At 38.4% G+C, this 13264-nt stretch overlaps 1 protein-coding gene across 4 annotated transcripts in view; it reads right to left on the reverse strand.

The window, feature by feature from the left end:
- Window positions 1-2238: 2238 nt before the first annotated feature.
- The window catches only part of ALG8 (ALG8 alpha-1,3-glucosyltransferase), a 28669-nt gene continuing 17643 nt past the window's right edge, over window positions 2239-13264 (reverse strand). Inside the window, exons 6-13 of one of the 4 annotated variants that reach the window (XM_067750476.1) lie at window positions 11482-11608; window positions 11112-11215; window positions 10190-10310; window positions 7420-7518; window positions 6068-6173; window positions 4630-4727; window positions 4242-4314; window positions 2239-2876 (exon numbers count right to left, since the gene is read on the reverse strand). In XM_067750476.1, coding sequence (XP_067606577.1) covers window positions 2645-2876; window positions 4242-4314; window positions 4630-4727; window positions 6068-6173; window positions 7420-7518; window positions 10190-10310; window positions 11112-11215; window positions 11482-11608 — 960 coding nt within the window. In that variant the 3' untranslated portion in view covers window positions 2239-2644. Of the gene's footprint in view, window positions 2877-4241; window positions 4315-4629; window positions 4728-6067; window positions 6208-7419; window positions 7560-10189; window positions 10311-11111; window positions 11216-11481; window positions 11609-13264 lie in introns of all 4 variants that reach the window. The other 3 variants (XM_067750474.1, XM_067750477.1, XM_067750478.1) reach the window with 3 other exon arrangements.

The following is a 13264-nucleotide window of genomic DNA, read 5'->3' on the forward strand; positions in this document are numbered from 1 at the left end:
TAGTTAACTGCTGAAACCTAGGAATTTACTGTTGAAAACCACTCATGTTTTTGCAAAGTTTAAATACATGAATACTAGGGAGGAAGTCTGTGTTGGCGTCAACAAGCTTTTCCTCAGTCTCTGGAGCCATTGCCCTCCTGGTAATATAAGGGGTTGAATTGCTTTAAAGACTATATTTAGAGTTTGAATCCTTAAGTCAAACAAAAACTTACATGATGCCTAATATATAATAGATCAAAGCATATTTGCTTTGGTTGAAGATGCTTCAGGGCCCAGAGCCTCTGAGGCAGCTCTCAAGAACCTCCAAGGCCCTGCAGAACATTTTGGAAACCTCCGCACCAGATGAGCTCTTCCAGTTCTGACATCACATCACTTTGACAGTAACAACCTTCAAAGCATAATTAAATTTGGCCTTGTTGAGAGGCATCCAAATTCATCTTTTTTTGTTTGTTTGCATACCAATTGGCAAAGATATGAGGAACTACATTGGGTGCCTTGTGTTACTGCTGGTGCTACTAAACATTTAGATTTTAATCATGGCCTGTGTGGTGTTTTTCATTCATTCAACTGTGCCAAAAACTGGGACTATCAAGACAAGTGTGGTCTCCGCTGTCAAATTGTTAAAGTCTCCTAAGGAAAACAGATAAACAATTATTACAGCCGTTAATAGTAGAAGTAGACCCCTGGCCTGGGAGCACATGGTGGGGTACTCAATTCTGGGGGAGGGGGAGAGAAGGTAGAGGGAAAGGACTCGTTAAAATATCAGATATTTATTTATTGGCCGCACTGCACAGCTTGTGGGATCTTAGTTCCCCGACCAGGGATTGAACCTGGGCCCTCAGCAGTGAAAGTGCAGAGTCATAACCACGGGGCCGCCAGGGAATTCCCTTAAATGATATTTATTGAACACGTAATATGTGCTAAGCAGGGTTCTAAATTTTTTGTGATTTTAGAAATGAGGACATTGAGGCAACGGATGGTTAAATAACTTGACTACAGATAAAAAAAAAATCATGGAGGCAAGATCTAAAATCAGGCTGTGTGATTTCAGGGACCCTACTCTTTTTTGTGTGTGTGTGTGTGTGTGTGCGCCAGGGAATTCCCGCAGGGCCGCTACTCTTTTTTTTTTTTAATATTTATTTTATTTATTTGGCTGCATTAGGTCTTTGTTGCGGCACATGGGATCTTCCTTGTGGCATGCGGGATCTTTAGTTGCAGCATGTGGAATCTTAGTTGCAGCAGGCAAACTCTTAGTTGTGGCATGTGGGATCTAGTTCCCTGACCAGGGATCAAACCCAGGTCCCCTGCACTGGGAGCACAGAGTCTTAACCACTGAACCACCAGGGAAGTCCCAAGGCCCCTATTCTTAATCATTACACTGTATTACATTTATATTTATAGATACGGTAGCAGTGAAGTTGAATCTTGAAGAAGTTCAGACAATCAGATGATAGGGTAGAAAAGTCAGTAGAGAGAGGAAAGAAAGGAACTGGCAAAAATGAAAGGAAGCAGAAGTACGAAATAGCATGGCACACTGGGAAATCTAAGTTGTTGGGACAGCGGGAGTATAGGGTGCAAGGGGGACTGTGGTGAGGAAAACAGGCTAGAGGGGCTGTACTTCCCTCCCCCTTTGGCAAAAATCCCCATCTTTATCTTTGAATGAGACTCAAAAGAAGTCTGGGAAAATAGAGTGAATTTAAGAGATGGGATAGCTGGATTAGCATCCCAGGATTCTATTGACCTTGGACTCTCTCTGATCTTCTTAGGGGACAATGGGTAAATAAAATGTGTGAAAGTTCCTAGTGTCAGCTAGATAAATGTTGGTTGAATTTGAATGTGCAGCAGGTATTAGGCAAACGGGGGTCTTGGATAAAGTGTATGAAGTACTCTCAAGGTAGGGGGAGGACAAGACTGGGCTGCAAAACACCCTTAAGTCTTTTCACATGAGGAAAGTTTGAGAAGGAGTAGCCTTATCAAAATTGCAGTACTTGCTTTTAGAATAAATGAACTGTACAAGATGTCCTTAACTAATGTAAGAGTAGATGTGGTTTATAGTGTCTGCTGACAGGCCAAACAGTTCATTAAATATTCTCCCTGGCTTTGTGAGTATTGTCAATGTATAATTTCAATGAAAAAAAAAAATCTCCTGGAACAAGGTGTACAGAATGGGGACAGTGCACACCACTTGCTTGTATGCATGCCAACAGGAAAATGTAGGAGCTGGAAATGATCCAAAAATTTTTTGTGCAGAAATACAAAATGGTATTTTATTTATATTTCCCTTAGCATATAATTCTAATTATGCTTTATACCCTGACAATGGTCATCATAGGCTACAGATAATCATGCTGTTGATCAGACTCCCTCCTTGCCTAGAGCAAGCAAAGCAGCCTCAATGATCTCAGACAACTTTAATAGGGGAAGGCGAGATTTGTTTCAGATGCGTTTCACTGCTTATGGAGGACAAGTGGCTTCTCACCATGGTGACAATCAGGTTGCTAAGCTGGGCAAGGCCAAGTTTAGAAGAATGGTCCTCAAACAGATTTACTGAAATGAATGGCTCATGCCACCAGCAACTTTCTTCAAGCTCTGATTAATTTCTCATGAAATAATTGCTTGGAATACATCCAAGCAGTTCCTTTATTCATTGCTTCTTTGTCTTGCCAACAGGAGGGTCAGTCAATACTGAAACATACAGTTTGAACCAAGCATATGTGATGCCCACTGCACAATACACTGAGGTCAGTAACAAAGGGATAAAGGGGTACTTCAGCTTCCAAGAGGTGAAAGGGAATACAAATTCACAGAAGACTTCCAGAGGCCCCAGGCCAAGGAGGTAGAAAGTTTCCATCCAATTAAAAAGAGGTTTTTCTTTTCTGAAGAAAAAATGAGAGGAGTCTGATTTTAGATGAGTCATTCTGCTTTTGCAAACATTTCTCAGCTAAAGCTTCTCACCTGCACTGTCGTGATGTGAAGTACAGATAAAGCTAGAGTCAAATGAATGAATAAAATTTCACATTTTAAAAAAATGATAAAGATATATCATTACATTAACTCAACAATCCAAATTTACCCAACCATCATCTATGTTGTCACTTAGCTGAAGTTGCTGAGAGAGAATTAGCTATGCATTTGGAAGAGGAAAGGGGGCTGGATAGTGTGATATTGGAATAAGAATACGGTAAACAATGCATAATTTTTTGTTTTGGTAAAATAATATAAAATTTGGTATTTTAACCATTTTTAAGTATATAATTAAGTAGTATTAAGTATATAGACAATGTTGTGTCAATATCCACTTTCAAAACATTTCAACACCCCAAAAAAGAATCTCTGGAAACATTAAGCAATAATAACTTCCTATCCAGCACCACCATTGCTCTCGCCGGTCCCCATACCTACTAATTTACCTTCTGTCTCTATGAATTTGCCTCGTCTGGATATTTCATATAAATGAAATCATACAGTATTTGTCCTTTTTGTGTCTGGCTTATTACACTTAGCCTAAGTTTTCAAGGTTCATCCATGTCGTAGTATATATCAGAGCTTCATTTCTCTTTCTGGATGACTAATATTCCATTATATGTATATATAATATTTTGTTTATCCATTCATTTGCTGATGGACATTTGGGCTATTTCTACCTTTTGGCTATTGTGAATAAAACTGCAATGAACACTGATGTATAAGTATCTGTTTGAGTCCCTATTTTCAGTTCTTTTGGATATACACCTAAGAGTGGAATTGCTGAGTCATATGGTTATAACTGAGTTTTCATATAATTAAGCATTTGAGGTTTCATGAACACAATCAGATATAATCCATAAGCAAGCTTTAAAAAATTATATAGGTAACATTAAGTTTAGAAAAGAAAAAAATTCCACCCATAATTCTAAGATATGTAAGAATTTTTTACATATCTTTTGGTTTTAAGCATCTGTATTTATGTGGTTTTACTCATAATGCATATCTTACATTCCATTTTTTAGTTTTCATATAAAGTTTTAATTTAAGCTGGGTAGTCCCTCCTCAAATATTCCCCCAAACTAAAGCTATGACCTATGTTGCCATGTGAGAGTGATGGAATATGGGTAATTTCTCCTGCTATCTGCTGATATTTTGTAATGTTGTGATGTTACTATTTAAACTTAAAAAATAAAATTTAAAAGGCTTATCAATCATTTAGGAGTAAACATTTCACAAGAGTAAATATAATTTTAAATGCACTTTTTTTAGCTTACCTGAATAGAGTCTTCAGTGAGGAAATACTATAGATGGTAAACAGTAACATGAGTAAGATTTTAATGGGAAGTTCTGTTAAAAGAATAAAAAAGTACATATGATAATTAAGTTGGTAAGAGAAAGGTTTATGGTACTTAAGGGAATATAATCACAATGACACAGCTATATAGTGCTAGGAACGCTTTCGGAGCTTAACTGTACATTTTTGTGACATGTAAAGATACTGAGAATTAGGGACATGTTGGAGGTTTTATTTAAAAGAATGGATGAGCTCTCTCTTTCTAAGAGATTTTAAGGTTGTTTAAATCAGATAGTATTGATCAGACAGTAGGCTCTGATGAAAAGGCACGGCAATTAAATAGATCTCTCTTAAAAGAAGCTATTTACCTGGTGCAGTGAAGAGCAGAGGGAAGAGGGAATAATGTCCTGTTGTGGTCAGAATCAGAAAAATTGAAGCATCTCCTGCTTTTCCCACAGACAAGAGGCTAAAAATAAAAATTCTTATAATAATTCCTTAAAACATCAAATGAAGCTTATACTTGCAAATAGCTGGGATAACCTGCATCTAATATTATTTCTAGAACTGGCTTATGCATAAAATAACATACTGATCTTTGCTACAAGTCCAATTCAGTTGAGAATATTAATTTTTTCAGTGGGAAACTTTAAGCAATACAAAGAAGAATGCATCACACTGAGTCATGGAACATTCAAAAAAGAATCTTGCCTCTCTGAGTAACTGCCTCCTCAAAGAAAGGAATATTGTGGGATTGGGAGCTGCCTAGTGGTGGCAGCTAGAGAAACAGGACTTGGAGTTTTATTTCCAACCCTATAGTCCTTCTCTTGGACATACCTGCTGGTGTTTAATAAGAATTCTAACTAAAGACATTAGAAGTTTTTCTCTATTTTTTAATTTGGAAACTCCAAGTTGCTAAATGAACCCAGACAAGCCATATACTCATCTGACAAATTTGATTAATGTCCTTTCAGAGCTTAAATGATTTCTCTCAGGATTTAAGAAAAATCTTAAGAAAAAGGCTAATTCTATTACCATCTATCTAATTGGGTTTCAGTTGTATATAAAATGGACACAACTGCATTTAAAATGCCTCTTTTTTTTTTTAGCATGACACAGTGAAAAGATCTTAAGATTCAGCATGATAAGATTCAGGTTTAAGTCCTAACCCTGCTATTTGCTAGCTGTGTGACTTTGGATAAGTCACTTAAACTTTGAGACCCAGTTTCTGCAGATGTGAAGACAGGGGATGATATCCATTTATACTAATTATCTTAAAGGTTGTTGTGAGGCTCAAAAGAAAGAATGCAAAATAAAACAAAACAACAACCCCCGCCCCCAAAAAACCAACTAACAACAAAAGCAGTTCTGAAAACTCTGAAGTGCTGTACGTGTTAGGTATTATTCCATAATGGACTCAATCCTTACTTTGACTAACAACACTTAACAAGGAACTGTGGGACCTTATTTTCACAGGTGTGATTGACACCAAAGTCCATGCTTTTTCCATACTATGCTGCTATTCAATAGCCAGAAGTAACAGCCTGGTATCATGGCGCTTAATCACTACGGTACCCCTTACCAAAAAATGCAGGAACAATACAGGCAGTTTTGCATACCTTAGAACCCTCACAGGTACCAGGATCCCAAGTTAAACATCCCCATTCTGTCCTGGTATAAATCTGTTCCCACGTGTCTTTGCCTTTGCCCATCCCACTGAACATGTCAAGAAGCGACAGATCAAATGGAAAACAATAGGATCACTGTGAAATATGCCAGAAATGTTGACTGACTGAGCTATCTGCTTACCTCATTGGGAGAACTGCAAGGAGTATGGCTTTTTCATGGACGTGCCACCCAAACATGAAGGAGCTCAAGGCACAAAGAATTAGACATCGGAGAAAGCCTCTGGGCCCTTGAGGTTTAAACCAAAGACAGAAAATAGAGGGCTAGAAACAATAGGCAAAGATAAAACTTCAGTATCATTTAAAATAGGCTTTACTGAAACATTGTTCAGGTGAATATAATTTATATCATCTCTGAAAAACAGTAGCTCTTAAGACTATTCTCCATCAAACTGGGATAATTCGCTTTGTGAACAGTCCACCAAAAGTTAACATAAAAACAACTACTCAGGAAAAAAAAAGGCATTTGGAAATATATATTGAACACATTAAAATTAATTCTATTCGTCAAAATTAATATGAAATGATAATTAAGTTCTAGGATATCCAGTATAACTCCTAACTACACCTTCATAATTAATTAATAGTCACTGAACATATTAGGTCAAACTACAAAAGTTCATCGATATTGTGGAGCTAATAATAAATTAGATCTTAGCATATTAATAAACAAACACCTAACTTTGTGGGCTGGAGTGTAATTTACAACAAAACCATGGCCTTCCATATGCAGCTTACAAGGCTGAAGTTTTAGGAAAAAAGTTTTAAATTCAGAACATGTGGATAAGTAGGCCAACAGAGCTTAACTACCTACCAGTACTGCCACGTAGTTAAGTGGGGTCAGGTGTCTTGTGAGTAGATTTGATTGTTTAGAAACCAAAATTAAAACTGAGTGTAATTAGATATGATTAAGTTATTTATCCTGAATTTTACTAAAATTGTATCACGAAATTGAGGGCATCATGATCACTAACAAATAAAAACAGCTATGAATGATGCCTATAACAGCATCTGATTCATATAAGATTCTTATCTGATGCTCAGACAGCCTCAATTCATTGACTCTCTCAATTCATTATCATCGTCACAAAATATCCATGCAGTACAGACAAATTTAGAGTTTTTATCAGTTAGCCATGTATGAAAACAAAAACCTGATGTCCCTACTACATTGTCCTCTTTCTCCACGGTGTGGTCCAAGTTCCCTCCCCTGGGCTTTTCTTTCTTCCTCATCTGACGGTGAACAGATGGTCTATTAGCTTCTGGTGAGAACCTCTCTCATAGAGGCTTTACTAGTAATCCTTCCTTACAGTGTTCAAAGTTACCCTAAGAATAGGAAATGCCTCAATCTGCAGCAGGATTACAGCCATGGAATTTATCCTACAGTTGGGAAAACTTGAAAGTTAAAATTCAACCAGCCACACAAAAGAAAAGCAGAGAAAACTCAAGAAATGAGGACCATGTGTGAATTCTTACCAATATGGCAATCAGAGTGCAGATAAGGGTGGCCAAGGGTGTCACTGAGGGAAGGACTGTGTGTTGGAACTGCTGAACTAAACCACTTGTCATTGAGGCCTTGGGAATCTTGCTGGGGTCAAGAAATTTCAGTTCTAAACCTACAGAGTAAAAAGACATTTTATTTTGTTTTGTTTTGATTAATGGCACACCATATTTTACCAATCAATTCCTTGAGGAAAAAAATAAATCTACTAAATCTTAAGACTGTTTCAAGGTCAAGATTTCATTAACTCGGTCCTGCACCATTCTACCTAAAATGCCTCTAGTTTAGACTGCAGCTGTCTGTATTGGAACAGGAAACCTTGCTGGCGGGCAGCATGAACAGCTCTAAAATGAAGCGAGCTTTCTAAAATACAGGTCTACCATGTCACAGGCCAGCTTTGAATCCTTCCTTGCCTATGGGATAAAGTCCACCTTCCTAAGCATAGCACATAGTGTCTTCCATGATCTAGCCCCCTCCCACCTCTCCAGCCTCATCTACTCCACCTTGTTAAATACAGCTTGGCCACAATGAGCCGACATACCACTGACACCTGTGTCCTTTTGCACAGACTACTGCCTTTGCTTAGAATGGCCTACTCACTTTTAAAAGTTAACTCCTAATTCACTTACTCATCTGAGAAAGCTCCTAACTCAGGAAATAGAGCTGATTTTCTTGTGGGCTAAGGTCTGTTATACATGTCTCTGTTCACCACACTGCACTGTATCTGTATGTATGTTCATTTCCTCTACTATACTCGGTTCCTTAAAGGCAGGAATGACAATTAATTTATTTCTATCCCCAGCACATAGGAGTTCAAGAAATACTTACTAAATGAACCAAGTCTGAGGATAATGATGCAAGTCCCAGCCCCCAAAAGCTAACGGAACAGTCAGGGACAGTCTGAGCACCTGAATGGCCCTGCCTAATGCCATTGAAATTAGTGAAATGTGGGAAAGGTGTAGACTACCAAAATATTTTCTATTCATTCACCTTGTCCCTTTTTCCTTCAGCCTGCTGATTCTCTCTTAAAGCTGATCACTATCTGCCTGAAACAGAGTTGCCTAACCTGCCACTGACTTTCCATTCACGACCTCCTTGAGGAGACAGATATACACGGTGAGGTACAGCGGTTTCCTGACTCAGATAAGGCAAGCGACCCTTGTACCTCATATCATGCTGGTTGTTTAAAGCTTTTAGAAACGTTAAGAACTTACTTTATAAGACGCCATGTACGTCAAGGCCGGACGCAGTGGGTGAGCAATAATACCAAATTATGATTCCCTGTAAGTACGCAGCCAAAACGGTAATAGCAGCCACCACGCATTAAGCATCTACCATGTGCCAAGGGCTTTGTAGCCATTACTTTTTGCCCCCCTGAGGCACAGAGAGATGAGTAATGTGCCTAAGTCACACAACTAATAGGTGGAAGAATCAAACCCAGTTCTGTCTGGTTCCAAAGCCCCTGCTACTGACAGCCTAGCACTTCTTTATTGTTGCATTTGTTTCTCACACAGGTTTTTACGTTTTTAAAGGTTGTAAACAAAATCTTATGTGGCCTAAAATATTTACTGTCTGTCCCATTACAGAAAAGTTTACCTATCCTTCTCTTGATCCTGCCATTTTCCATCAAGCTAGGCTGTGTTCACAAATGAGAGACTGTGAGTTGTTCCACACAATTATTTTCAGAACCATCTAAAGGTTATAAATTCTTTTTCATCACACCTCAAACTTAAAAGCATAGCCTAAGTTTTCCCTTTCTTCTCATCTCATGTTAAACTGCATGGCCATCATTTTCCTTATTGGTTCAATACCCAGAGTCACAACTTACACATTCTTCTTTCCTGCTTCTTCACATTTTTAAGTTTAAAACTAAGGCTATAACTACTGAATAACGTTTTGCTTAAGGTAAAATTACCTTTTTTTTTTTTTTTGCGGTACGCGGGCCTCTCACTGTTGTGGCCTTTTCCCGTCGCGGAGCACAGGCTCCGGACGCACAGGCTCAGAGGCCATGGCTCACGGGCCCAGCCGCTCCGCGGCATGTGGGATCCTCCCGGACCCGGGCACGAACCTGTGTCCCGTGCATCGGCAGACGGACTCTCAACCACTGCGCCACCAGGGAAGTCCCAAAATTACCTTTTAAAAATGTCTAAAGGGGCTTCCCTGGTGGCGCAGTGGTTGAGAGTCTGCCTGCCGATGCAGGGGACGCGGGTTCGTGCCCCGGTCCGGGAAGATCCCACATGCCGCGGAGCGGCTGGGCCCGTGAGCCGTGGCCGCTGAGCCTGTGCTCCGCAACGGGAGAGGCCACAACAGTGAGAGGCCCGCGTACCGGGGAAAAAAAAAAAAAAAAAATGTCTAAAAAGTTTATTTTTTTCCCAAGGACAGGAGCAACAACCTCACTGCCACAAAGAGCTTTTATAAGGAGTGCAGTCTGTTTCCTGCACTGAAGTCTCAGCCCCTAGAACCACTCTGCTGTTCATTCTGAAAGCTGAAACGCAGGGCTGGAGAACAAACAGCTCAGCCACATTCAAAACACAAAACAGGTTTTTCTATTTGTCAATGTGACTAGTCCTTTTAATATTCATAGTCTAAGTAAGAAGGCTTAGGGAATTCCACGGCGGTCCAGTGGTTAGGACTCGGTGCTTTCACTGCCGGGGCCAGGTTCGATCCCTGGTCGGGGAAGAAAGATCCCACAAGCCGCACAGCACGGCCAAAGGAAAAAAAAAGTAAGAAGGCTTGCTACCATACCGATGACGGACAGCACTTTGTCCAAAGCACTGTACAAAGCCCAGAAGTTTGGGGCCCAATACGCGTGGCAGAGGCCCCTCTTGAAAGGGAAGAGTCGGGAAAAGACTTGAGGCAGTTGGTTCTGTTGAAAAGAGATTAAACAGTGATCAGTATTTTCTAAATTCAAAAAGAGAACTAGGGTACTGTCTATGGCATAGCGTGTAGAAAGTTATGAGGTCTGAGTTCCGGTTTTTATACAAGGAAGTAGTTGTGTGATCCTGAGCAGTTCACAGAACCTCTTTTTTGTCCAACCTTCTCATCTGTTAAGTGGGACAAGATACATCAGAGTACTTTGAATACCAGTCCAATACTATAATAATGGAAGAATTTATAAGGGGCAAAGGAGAACACAGACTGCAGCTTTACCAAGTTTACTAAAGAGAAGGGGACGGCAGGGAAGGCTTGATGAGAGATGCAGTGTTTCCCAATTTTAGCAGAAATTAAAACTAATTAGTTGAATTCAGCATGAGGGAAGAAGTGAAAAAAGAAAAACACCTGTTGAACATCTGTAACATTCTAGGCACTTTAGAATGTTTGCTGTCAATGAATGACTGTGAAAGCACCGTGAGTACTGATTTTGAGGTTACAAATAAAGTACAGCAAACAAGCAAATTAGCAAATATGGAAATCTGTGACTAATTATTAGCAACTCTGTGTGAGTGTGTGTGTCTGTGTGAGGCATATAGTTAAACATACAAATATATGCACATACATATTTGCATAAGCACAGAAATGTCTGAAAGAATAACATCCTATCTTTGGGGAATCAGAGTGGGAAGGAGTAAAAAAGGAGTAGTTTTCCTTATTTTATATATTCCTGGCTTTATTATTTTTTTCTAAATAACAACAAACATGTATTCTTTATAACAAATAAAAGACTTACCAAGGCTAGAAAAGGACCCAACGAAAGAGCAGAAACTAGGAAAACAATTAGTCCCAGGGAAATAAGACGGAGAAAACTGAAGCTGTTCCATCGGATGGACCCATCTACAGAAAAGGAACATTATCGTTAACCAGGAGCATGGAAAGCCGTAACTTATACAATACGCCCAAACTAGAAGTATCCCATGATAGTACACCAATCTTTATGATGTGGCAAGAGCAGAGAAAAATCAGAATGGGTAAAGGGTTTATAGGATCAATAGCTGAGAGATACCCGTTGTGCCTCATAAAACTCTCTCACAAAGCAAGCCAACAAGTCAAGGTAAAATAAAATAAAGCAAAAATAAAATAAAATGATCACTAAAACTTGCCTGGTTTATTTGCAGTGAAACAGTAAGATCGCAGTAAATATACACCGTAAGCTGGTGCTACATAGAGGTAGATGTGCTTGAAATGTAGGAGAACAGCAAAGAGAAATGCTCCTTCCATATGCCTTTTCTAGGAGATTTAAAAGGTAAATAATTCAAAATTCAGGGTAGACTAAACACAATAATGTAGTATCCTGGATTGGATTCTGGAACAGAAAAAGGATGTTAGTGGAAAAACTGGTGAAATCTGAGTGTACCAAGGTCGGTTTCTTAGTCTTGATGAATGTACCATAAGATGGTAACATTAGGGGAAAATGAGTGAAGGGGTACAGGAACTCTATTATCTTTGCAACTTTCCTGTAAAGCTAAAATTATTAAAAAAATAAAGTTTATTAAAAAATAAAAACACTGGAGACTGGTTGCACAACAGTGTGAATATACTTACCATTACTGAACTGTACATTTTAAAATGCTTAAGATAAATGGGTGTGGGGAGGAAAGAAATAGGTGAGGGAGACTAAGAGATTAAGTACAAACTTCCAGTTGCAAAATAAGTGAGTCATGGGTATGAAATGTACAGTGTGGGAAATTCAATAACTATATTGTCATATCTTAGTATGGTGACAGATTGTAACTAGACTTATGTGGTGATCATTTTGAAATGGATAGAAATATTGAATCACTATGTTGTGTAACAACTAGCAAAAACAAACAAACTCTAAGAAAATGAGATCAGATTTGTAGGTACCAAAGGTGGGGAATGGGGGAGGGAGAACTGAATGAAGGCAGTCAAAAGGTACAAACTTCCAGCTATAAGATAAACAAGTATTAGGGATGTAATATATAACATGATAAATATAAATAACACTACTGTATGTTACATATGAAAGTTGTTAACAGAGCAAATCCTAAGAGTTTTCATCAGATTTTTTTTCTATTTCTTTAATTTTGTATCTTTATGAGATGACAGATGTTCACTAAACTTATTGTGATAATCATTTCATGACGTATGTAAGTAAATCATTATGCTGTACACCTTAAACTGTATGTCAGTGCTGTATGTCAATTATATCTCGATAAAACTGGAAGAAAAAAATGATTTAAGATGGTAAGTTTTATCTTACATGTATTTTACCATATTGAAAAAAACACATGGTTTTGAAGATATACAGGCATATGTCGTTTTATTGCAATTTGCTTCATTGCGCTTCACAGATACTGTGTGTTTTACAAATTGAAGGTTTGTGGTAGCCCTGCATTGAGCAAGTCTATTGGTGCCACTTTTCCAACAGCATTTGCTCACTTCCTGTCTCCGTGCTGTATTTTGGTAATTCTTGCAATATTTCAAACTTTTTCATTATCACTATGCTTGTTATGGTGATCTGTGATCAGTGATCTTTGAGGTTACTACTACAACTCACTGAAGGCTCAGATGATGGTTAGCATTTTTTAGTAATAAAGTATTTTTAAATTAAGGTATGTACATTTTTTTAGACAATGCTATTGCACACTTAACAGACTACAGTATAGTGTAAACATAACTTTTATATACACTGAGAAACCAAAAAATTCACATGACTAGTTTTATTGCAACATTTGCTTTATCGTGGTGGTCTGGAACTGAACCCACAATATTTCTGAGGTCTGCCTGTATTTGGAAATACTTAACAAATGAAATATGATGTCTGGGATGTGTTTCAAAATAATCCTCTGTGTGTGTGTGTTTAGATCACTGTACTGTTTTCTCCATTCTTGTATATAATTTAAATTTTCTATAATAAAAAGG

This window comes from Pseudorca crassidens, chromosome 9 (assembly GCF_039906515.1).
Source record: "Pseudorca crassidens isolate mPseCra1 chromosome 9, mPseCra1.hap1, whole genome shotgun sequence".
In the NCBI taxonomy this organism is placed as follows: Eukaryota; Metazoa; Chordata; class Mammalia; order Artiodactyla; family Delphinidae; genus Pseudorca; species Pseudorca crassidens.